We start from the raw sequence: 10119 nt of genomic DNA, 5'->3' as shown, positions 1-10119 counted from the left end.
CACGTTGCGCACCTGAAAAAGTGTAATTTGAAATTTCAAAAAATTTTGTCTCGTCATCATTCAACCATGTTTCTGTTACACAAATAACATCAAAAGGAACATTACAACATGCCAGAAATTGTTCAAAAAGAAAAAATTTATTTCTAAGGCTCTGGCAGTTCACGTTAAGTATTGAAAGTTTGTCAGCGAAGAAACTCTGGCTGAACAAAAAATCATTAATACAGTATCCATGACAATCTAGATCTAAATCCAATTCAGAATCTGCCATTTTGCCAGGAAGCTCAGTAGTAAAAGTTCACTGGAGTATTTAAAGAAGTTTTAGCGTTTCTAAATCGTCTTCAGAGTTTATAGGGATGGCATCCGAGTCAGGAGTTTTACGCAGATATATTCTTTGATTAGATGTCCACACATATTTATAGTTGTATTCCACTTTAAATTGCCGGGTTTTCCAGAAAAGTGTGCTTTGAGCACGACTCAATACTTCATTGATATAGATCCTTCCTGTTTCTTTGAAACCAAGTGCTGAGAGGGATTGAATGTTTTTTCGATATTGCTGGAAGAACTCATTGCGCTGATTGGTTTGGGTGAACTTTATGATGATGCGCTTGCTTTGTCTAATGCGGTATATCTTGTCGATGGTGGTAGGTAATTTATCAGATTTTAAGGAACTTAGCAATTTCTGATAAGCAAGGTTCAGATTTTCCGATTTATCATATGGAATCCCATTTAACTCGACACATTTTGCTCTTTCAGCATACTCTGCTGCTTCAATTCGAGACTCTAAGCCTTCCAGTTTACCGATTTTAGATTCTATTTCTACTATGGATTTGGATAAATCTCTCTGCTTGAGTTGAATGCCCTCATTTTCTTGATGAACGTGATTGAGAGACTTTTCAAAATCGGACTGTTTGCTCTCAATTAAATTGAGACGAAATTCGATATTACCAAGCTTAGTAAGAATTAGGTTTAATTTTTCGTCAATGTCGATAAGCTTTGGACCGGCTTCCTGATCACTATTCTCTGTCGATTTAGCTGCTCCCTTTTTAGGTCCCATATCGAAAAGTGTACTAGGCACTTACCCGATTCGAGGGTGGCTCATAGAGATATCACCACCCTCGCTTCCTCCACTTGCAGTACAGAATATCCAAGTAAGTAAAGTAAAGTAGTTGCTGTGATAAAGTTTAGTTATTAACATAAAGCTGTGAGAGAGTGGAAAAAAGCACAACCTCTCTCTACGAAAGCCAACTGCTGAATCCAAGCGAAAGTGTGATGTCATAATCACACTTTCGCTTGATCTGAGCGTTCTAATTGTGACCAAATTTTATCAATGTTAATCTTAAAACATCCTGGCAATCAGATCACATCAAACTTTACAAACAATCGCAAATTATAAAAAAACTGATACTGTCTGATAAAATCTACAAAAAATTTGTGCAAGCTGATCTTTAACAGATCTTTACATGCCGAAGTATGAAATTTATAGCCCTACAATCCACATCTGCGCAGCCCTAAGGCTTCTATAAGCCTTGCTAAAAGTCATACTTGTGCAGCCCTATAACTTGCCTCTATCATTGGATGCCAAATCAATGAATTTATAGAATAGAAACCCATATCTGCAACAGCCTCAACATCCACATCTGCGCTGCCCTGAAGTCACTCAAACTCGACCAACAAAGATCGATGGTAAAGAGACACCGGAAGTAAAAAGACACATGTAGGCCAATGGAAGGTCAATAGGAAAACAAAATAATGAAACATTACTGCAATATTATGTTTAGTTGAAGTAGTCACTTTTGGATGAACTGAAATTGTTACAAGTTACTCACTGATTTTTGTGGAGTCAAAGTTTTGCATGAGGGTAATCTGTGCAACCATGGCAACCAATCAACCATGCATACAGCCTTCAGCATCATGAATTGCTGTATTGAAACCACCCTTGCAGCTATTTACTTGTATAATTGAAAATATGACAGCTATATAGTGTTCGGTCAATCACTTAAAAGCTTCTCTCAAGCGGCTAACGGAGAGAGCATTATGCTAACAAGCACTGTACCCACCGCTTTGGTTTTACTAAGTTATGCGCAAGGAGACAAGGCAACACATATCCTGAGGAAATGCAACATCCTGATGAGACTGCATGGAGAACCAACTGTTGGTTATAGGATGAGATATTTAGTGCAATGTGGAAAGAATCTCTTCCCAGTCTATACAGTTCAACCACTGCTTCTACCACCGCTTCTACCACATCTTGTTAATACTTAGTTGGGTAACTCTTTTGTTTTGAGTCTGATTTGATAGCCTACCAAAGTGACCCATTTCAATAATTAAGAGGAGTCACTATCCCTTTGGTCACAGAAAATGGAATTGCTGTTCTGTCAGCGTGTTTTTTTTACAGTTAATGTGGTTTTGGTTAACCTACTGTATAAATCATTCTTAGAAAAGCTCAATTTCATCTGAGAACTAAACACTTCCGGTTTGTACAAGGCTGATCAGAAGCTATAATGGCATTGCATTTAGGACAACATGCCTTTAATTGAAAGGTTGTCTGGGTGCAGATAGTTTAATTCTCAGATCCAACCTTTAGAATAGGTCACCGATTGACCATTTCCGAAAAGATGAATAAAATATGTTTATTACGAAGATAATAACTATTCCTGGAAATGACAGGCAGGCATAATGCAAAGGAAAATATGAGACCACAAATATGTATGGCATTTACTTCTAAAGCTCTATTTTTCTAGTTCTTTGATAAATAAATATAAAAAATTGGAGTAATATTGACTGATTGTAACAAAAAACATAAAAAAATAAATATATTAGTTAAGAAACATCCGTCTGAGTATTAGTTAGCTGACAGCAGCCTAACAATAACGACAGCCGACAGCATATTGTCATGATGCCAGCAGACTGTTGAGGACTATAGATACTTCCTCTGGCTTGATTGATGAATATATACATTGAGCAAATAATAGAATTCTCCAAAGGATACCTGCAAAAGTAAAATTTGTAAATTTCAGGAATACAAAGCAGCCTATAAGATCTATTCGCTTAATATTTCTAAAAATTTTGTGAAATATTTTGACTTAATGCATCGCGGTTAGTATACATGAAGGAAAACGACCATGTGGAGACAAACCTGAAACAAATAAAATCGAACAATCTACTATATTACAAAGCTCTGATCTGGTAACCTTGCTTGAGACTGTTGCGCTGAACAAACAATATAGTCGGTAGTTAAGGCGCTTGATAAAAGATTTCTTTCTACAGGTCTTGAACCTGTGATCATCAGATCAGTTTATTAACAATCTAGCGAATGCACCAATCTAACCACCACACAGATAAGGCTCTATTGGCAGTCTTCGAACACTCATTTTTGGTATATATGTGTCAACATACATGTATATCTGACTAGAAGCTCAAAAACCCGTCTCCGCATATGTTAAGGGCAGTTGTCCTCAATAAAGAGTACATGGATTTTTGTCGTGAAACAATTTGCACTGAAAATAAAAAATATTTTGAGCCTAATGCTACTAATAAATAAAAATAGAATATGAGAAATATGCAAAGGAAAACAAAGAGTATTAATTATATTAACTTTAAGTTCACATGGTTAAGTTATCACTACTTCTGCCTCCTCTGTTACCAAGGCTACACTTCCTGTTCTACATGTCTTATATAAAACATGTTTCATTGATTATTTATTCAGCTCCTTATATGTAATATAACTTTTTTCATTAAGGTTTTTATGAAGTTTTATATCATAGATTTTAACGCTGTATTTAACTAACTAGGAATTTATCAACAACTTTTTTGGGCTTGAAAATATCTAAATAGGATAAAAGGCATCTTATATAAACCTACGGTATTATATGCTATATAATACGTATCAATATTATATCATCTGGTATAAAACAATTTTGCTAGACGAAGCACAGCCAATTAAAAATTGTCTACCCGTTCTACTCCACGGGTAAAGGTTAGGAAACAAGATTCCAACACCCAGATTAAAACCCATGACTGGTAGCATAGCTGATCATCACTCGAGCAAATACACCAATTAACCACCTCCAAAATACTTTTATTTATAGTTGTTACAGATGACGAATTCTCTTTCTCGCGGCCCAATAGACTGCATGGGTAGTTATACATAATTCCTAAATTTTCTTTTTTCCTTTTACTTATCTATATATATATTTCTCAAAGTTGGTCATATATTTGTAAGATTGATTGTTCGGCTATAGATCTTAAAATCATTAATCCGTACCAAAGAAAATTCAATCTCGGACCCTACCGTTCACCAGTCTGACGCCCTACCCACTAGACTACAGAAATTAAATTGCTAGCTTGCCAATATAAGTCATTATATGAGAGCAAACACATAACTGCTTTGCATATGACATAGCATCGTCATGACGCCACCATAGCATGTTTATGGTCATAGCATAACGTCACGAGAAACTGTTGCTCACATAATTAAACGTACTGGCTAATAGTGTGGAGGCCAATAGCAAAAACTCTCACTACTTCTCATTGTTTATGAGACAAAACACTTCTCTCATGATATGTAGTTGGAAAGTTAGAATGGCAAATGTTGTAATATGTTAAATACAAATCAATTTTCTGTCCAAATACTCTTCTATTACCCGAGCAACGCCGGGTAGTACAGCTAGTAAAACAATATAAGTAAGCATTAGTGAAACAATATGTAATCAAATGCCAGCTTTAGTTGTGAACAATTGAATCAAATTAGCTGTTTAGTTGCAAGCCCTTTGAATTCAGTTAATCTTCCATTCAGTTGCTAGGAGGCCATCCCTAGAGTGTTATCTATGAACCCACAGAAACAGACACTGTGTAGGTGGAATAAGGCAGGCAGCCAACAAAACATGACAACACTTGTTGCTCAATTTCAATGACAACCGAGAGTATATTTTATGGAAAACTCGTAGTAACGTGAATCATGGCTACTGCGTTGCAATAATGATGACATCATTACCACGATATGCAACAAAGGACAAGTGTTTGAGCAGCTATATTTAGCTAAATGGCTTTTTGCTCAAAACCAAGCGCCTGTTTTAAGGAAAGTTTCAGAATCGCAGGCTAAAGGTTAAAACAATAAACAGCCAATTTTAGGCTAATAGTCATATTATAAAAGCTTGCAGAAGTGGATTATTAACCTGACTGGTTTCGAAGCTGAGAAACAACCTTTAATAAAATGAGAGCCATCTCTCTGGCTGTCTGTCCTTCATCTGTCTGTTAGAAAAAATGGCTTCCTAGGGGATTCAAACTCCCACTATCAGTTTAGTAGACCAACACACTTTTTTGAAAAATTGTTTATTAAGAGCCATGTTCATCTGCCATCTGCCTGAATCCACTGTCGGGAGTTGGAAAAAAGATTTCTTCCTATGGGATTTGAACTCACAACAATCAGGTTGGTAGGCCAACAGAATAACCACTACACCAAATCTTTCCATCTATATTTTATATGAATGCACAAACATTCATTTTTTGCCAGAGTACTTGTGTTGAATAAATTTTAAATACACGTCGGAAAATATTTTTCACTCTGACCAATTAAGGTCTGACAAGGATTTTAAAGTGACAAGGCAGGAGAAACTAGAACTCTGAGGTTCAACCTGCTTGCATATCTGCAAGTTAGGGAAGGGGGCAATTATGGCTGAATACCATCTCTGTAACCACCGTTGAATTTGAGCCCTCCAACTGTCGACACGATGTGCAGCTGGCTGACATTACGAAGGAAACGAGCTGGGACAATGGACTAATTAAATAAGGAGATGAAAAATTGGGAGATAAAATAGCTAGTAGAAAGTATTGGTAGAGATCAAGAATTCTGGAATGACGAGAGCAGAAAAAGGGAGAAGCAGAAACTAAAAGAAAAAGCATTACAACAGATTTAAATAAATCAAAGAAAATACAAAGGTCAGTCTACCTTATTGTGAAGTACAAATGCTTCCACACCGAGTCCAATGACAATATTTTCCGAGTCCACAGGACCTTCCTATGCAACGAATCTGCAAAGTATATAACAAGTGCACTCACTGCCAATCGGTGCATTTTGTGTTATAGTTACGTTTGGTTGCGGGTGAAATACTACAACAGCCCAGACAGTCACCAAACTTATACAAACATGTCAATTTTTAAAACAAAGCTTGTTACTAATATTGTTTTTTTAAACAGGCTCAATTTACTCATACATATGGAACTGAAACTATTTTACTAATAGAACAAAGACTATCTGAAGGTTTCAATGGCAACAAGCAATATCTTGTTTGTATTCTAACCTGCATGCAATAGTTCACCAGAATTGAAAAGATAAAACTGCAAACCGCTGTTCCCTACTATAGATTTACTTGCAAAACTTTTACAAACCAATTTGATACCACTGGAAATGAACAGGAAGGGGTATCAAAAACTGGTCAATTAAAACTTACTGGGTGTCCAGCAATTATATAGCTTGTGAACTCAGTGTCTTTGATATGACAATAATCCTTAGTGTGAAGTATTATGTTTATATATGTTTTTATTAAACAGATAGAAGCTCGCAAGTATATTATTTTATCAATGGAGCAACAACTCCTACAGACAACATGTTTGAAACAAGTGAATGCTAGTATTTTTGAGGTTTCTCTGAATTGCTGAGATATTAGATATCATGCACTGAGTTGCTTCCTTATGATCATTCATTCATCATTCAAACCAGAAGAATGTGTTTTACCACAAAGTCTTCAAGGTCAATAAATAGTTCATTCCAAATATGGAAATAGTTGTAAGATTAAAGAGAAACTCGCACAAAACTTTAGTGGATGTTATCAGGAAGTATCGATTTCTTTCTAATGTTTGTGATTGTTTTCTAAGCTTAAGTTGATCTTATGTCAGGATGTTTCAAGATTAAAATCGACAAAACTTCATCGCGAGAAAACAATCAGAAGAATATACGCCTGAAAAGAGATTGGTAGTTGATATCGCCTAATGTGTTGCTGCGATACGTGACTCTATTCAGCGGATCTCTTTGCCACTATTATAGACATCGCAATTGTATTTTCACTTGATCTGACTGTTTCGACTGTAATTGAGTTTTTTCAATTTTAACCTTAAACCACCCTGTCAGTCAGATCATCTCAAACTTCATAAAACAATTGCAAACGAAACAAAATTATCGATACTTTCAATAAAGTTTACCTAAGTCTGTGCAAGTTCGTCGACAATAAGCTAAAAACAATCAGACTACTTACAATGCTGACGCAAGTTCTCCTCCCCCTGGTGTACCCTGCAACACGATGCCAATTTATAAATATATACAGTGGACAGCACAAACCAATAAAGCAAAAAACAATCCATTTTCACTGAGAAAGGAATTTCTGTTTTTTATGTTTTGTTGATCTTCATACAGTTCTAATTAAAAAGCCAGAAACTTGCTGCCACATCATCAAGAGACATTTTTTATAGTTTGGCATCAGCAAATGCATACTATAGTGACAATGAGGGACAGATGCTTAAAACTGAAAATTCGCTTTCTGTTCAAAAGGTCATCACGGTCAATCTGGCAAGAGCTTTACTGAATGCTGAAATACATTTTATGTTTTGGTGCAAAGGTTGGCTATAAACTTTATGGAAACCTTCAATGTTATATCTTCAAGTAATTGCAAAACTAGACTTAATATCAAACTACCCGCTACTGGCAAAAATCTCAGCAAAAACTATATTCATCCTTAAGATTGTTAATAATATTATTTCAACAATATCAAACTAGCAAGTATCAAGCTGAAAGTTTCACTTACAAGCTTTTATTGCACTTGAAGTTTTGCTCTAAAACATGAAAATGAATGATTCACTTTCTCCTTAAGCTAGCTCCTTAAAAATGTATTTTGGAACATAAATGGTTAACTCAAACTTCAAACTCTTAAATGAGTTAAATCTGCTCTTTTTAAAAATGAATTTTAAAATGAAAGGCTGTGAAACACACTAACACTGAGTTTTGCATATCATAATTTTGCTGCCAAAATAATATCAGTGATTTCTTAATATTGTTGTTATTAAACTTCATTGTTGGTACTTGTAAAACTCTTCCAGATGTCTGACTCAAAAGGTCTTTTCTGATAATCTTCAAAATATGTTTACTTAACTGTTAGCAAAGTGCTTGCAGGTTCTAGTTCACTCCTAGCAATTTTTCTGTGTATGCCAAAACAGACAAAAGTGTTGTGGATCAAGACGTCTGTTTATTGTACAGCTTATAGCTTTTATCTCAAGCTTGACACGGTTCCATTCTTCATTTAAAAAAGCTTAATTTTTACCTGCTTTTACAAGTTACTTAAATCTTCCTGGCTAAAACAACATATTTACTTCTAAAACAAATTATTCTTACCAGATGTCAAACAGAATAAGACTATAAGGAGAGCCACAATGATGAGTAACCTTCTTAATAGTCCAAGCGCCATAGTCTGCAGGTAATTTCTGTGTTAATTAAAATGCAGTCACAGCAAAACTTAATCGCTTCTAATGCCTTGAATGAAACGAAATGAATAGCACAATACGCTGTCAGTGTTTATATACATTAGATGACATTATAGAAAGCAATAAATCAGAGGGTTCAGTGAACCTTCCTGGAACCACTCTAGCGTGACAGCGACTCAGTTTAACCAATAATATTCCTATAAAATGAGTACTTGACAGCGCTTGTCTTGGTCTTTGCTCCCAAGCAACCATGGCTGAGTATGACAAGAGTGTCTCTTCTATCTTTATGGCCTTTTGACTAGCAGTTAATCGGTACAAATATGAGACAAGGAATGACCTAGCTGATACAGCCATGATCATAAGTGTTAGCACACTGCTTATTTTTAATATTTCAACATTCTTGTGTGCATTATTACCTGTTGGTAGTTTCTTAACAAGTCAAGTTATATATCAAATAAAAGCTCAAACTGTATGGATTTCAGCTATTTAAACCATAACTGTCACGTACAACTTTTATCGTATTTGCTAAGTAAATCAGACACGCTGATTCCGATTTTGTACTCAAAATAAAGATTAGTCCACTAACTTTCAGAGTAATGAAGGCTTTTTTACAGCATTTTAATATCGGTCTCAAAAACAACACAATTCGGCACAACAAGCTCCGCCCATAAATACGTGACGTAACCTAGCTTTTTAGGAACAGAAGTTATGTAGGGATGTTTAGACCGATTTAGAATAATATAGATGGGTGTTTTAAAATCCTTTAATATCTAAATTCAGCCTTAAAAATAATCTCAGCCATTTCTGACAGGTAAATAAGCTATTTAACATTGCATATTTAAAAAAGTGCAATAACAATGCTAGCTTGTAATAAAACCGCGCTTTTTGAGCTCACTTTTCTCGGCGTTCAGCCCATTTAAACATCATGTAACAAGATACGAGCAATTTTACATAGTTTATATACCTTTCATAAAAGACTGAAATTATTTTACTGGCTGGATTTAGATAATAATGAGTTTTAAGGCACCCATCTCTATTATTCTAAATCGGACTAAACATTCCTAACTTCCGTTCCTGAAAAAGCTAGGTTTCATCACATACTTATGGGCGGAGCTTGTAATGCCGATTGTGTTGTTTTCGAAACGGATAGTGAAACTCTTTAAAAAAGCCTAAATGACTTTGAAGGTTAGTGAACCAATCTTTATTTTGAGTACAAAATCAGAATCAGCGTTGCTGATTTACCCATAAAATATGATAAAAGTTGTTCATGACAGTTATGGTTTAATTAAACTGTATAAAATACCTTAACCGTAATGTGTCATAACCTCAACTCTTGCTACATTGTGATAACGATACAATAAAACTAAACATAAAATAGAAACCTTCACTTGCTTTTGCAGTCAGTAAAGGCATTTAAGACTGTCTGTGGTTGTGGCAGAGATGGTTAAATTTGCCATTTATTCCATAGAATTGCATGGAAATATTGAAGAGACTTCTGGCTTTCTCTAGACCAGATTCACTCTCTTGACAGGAAGAATCAGGTATCCAGCATTGAATATTGCTAACACTTCCATCCTGTTGCACTGGCCGGCCAATAAAAAGGCTTGTTTATTCTTGTCCTCTCTAGATGATGCCACGCTGCATCGCTAG

General features: G+C 35.4%; 1 protein-coding gene and 1 long non-coding RNA gene across 2 annotated transcripts; both read right to left on the bottom strand.

The window, feature by feature from the left end:
* Nucleotides 1-307: 307 nt before the first annotated feature.
* LOC137404929 (uncharacterized) lies at nucleotides 308-1054 on the bottom strand. The gene has a single exon (XM_068091157.1). It carries the CDS (start codon nucleotides 1052-1054, stop codon nucleotides 308-310), a length of 747 nt encoding a protein of 248 aa, XP_067947258.1.
* Nucleotides 1055-2633: 1579 nt separating this feature from the next.
* On the bottom strand, nucleotides 2634-8529 carry LOC137404460 (uncharacterized). Its single transcript, XR_010979686.1, has 4 exons — nucleotides 8381-8529; nucleotides 7251-7285; nucleotides 5948-6029; nucleotides 2634-2989 (listed from the first exon to the last, which is right to left on the bottom strand). It is a non-coding gene; the product is annotated as an uncharacterized lncRNA (long non-coding RNA).
* Between the last annotated feature and the right edge of the window lie 1590 nt (nucleotides 8530-10119).

Source organism: Watersipora subatra, chromosome 9, assembly GCF_963576615.1.
Source record: "Watersipora subatra chromosome 9, tzWatSuba1.1, whole genome shotgun sequence".
Taxonomy (NCBI): Eukaryota; Metazoa; Bryozoa; class Gymnolaemata; order Cheilostomatida; family Watersiporidae; genus Watersipora; species Watersipora subatra.
The sequence above is the reverse complement of the archived record's forward strand: the minus strand, read 5'-3'. Positions and strand labels throughout refer to the sequence as shown.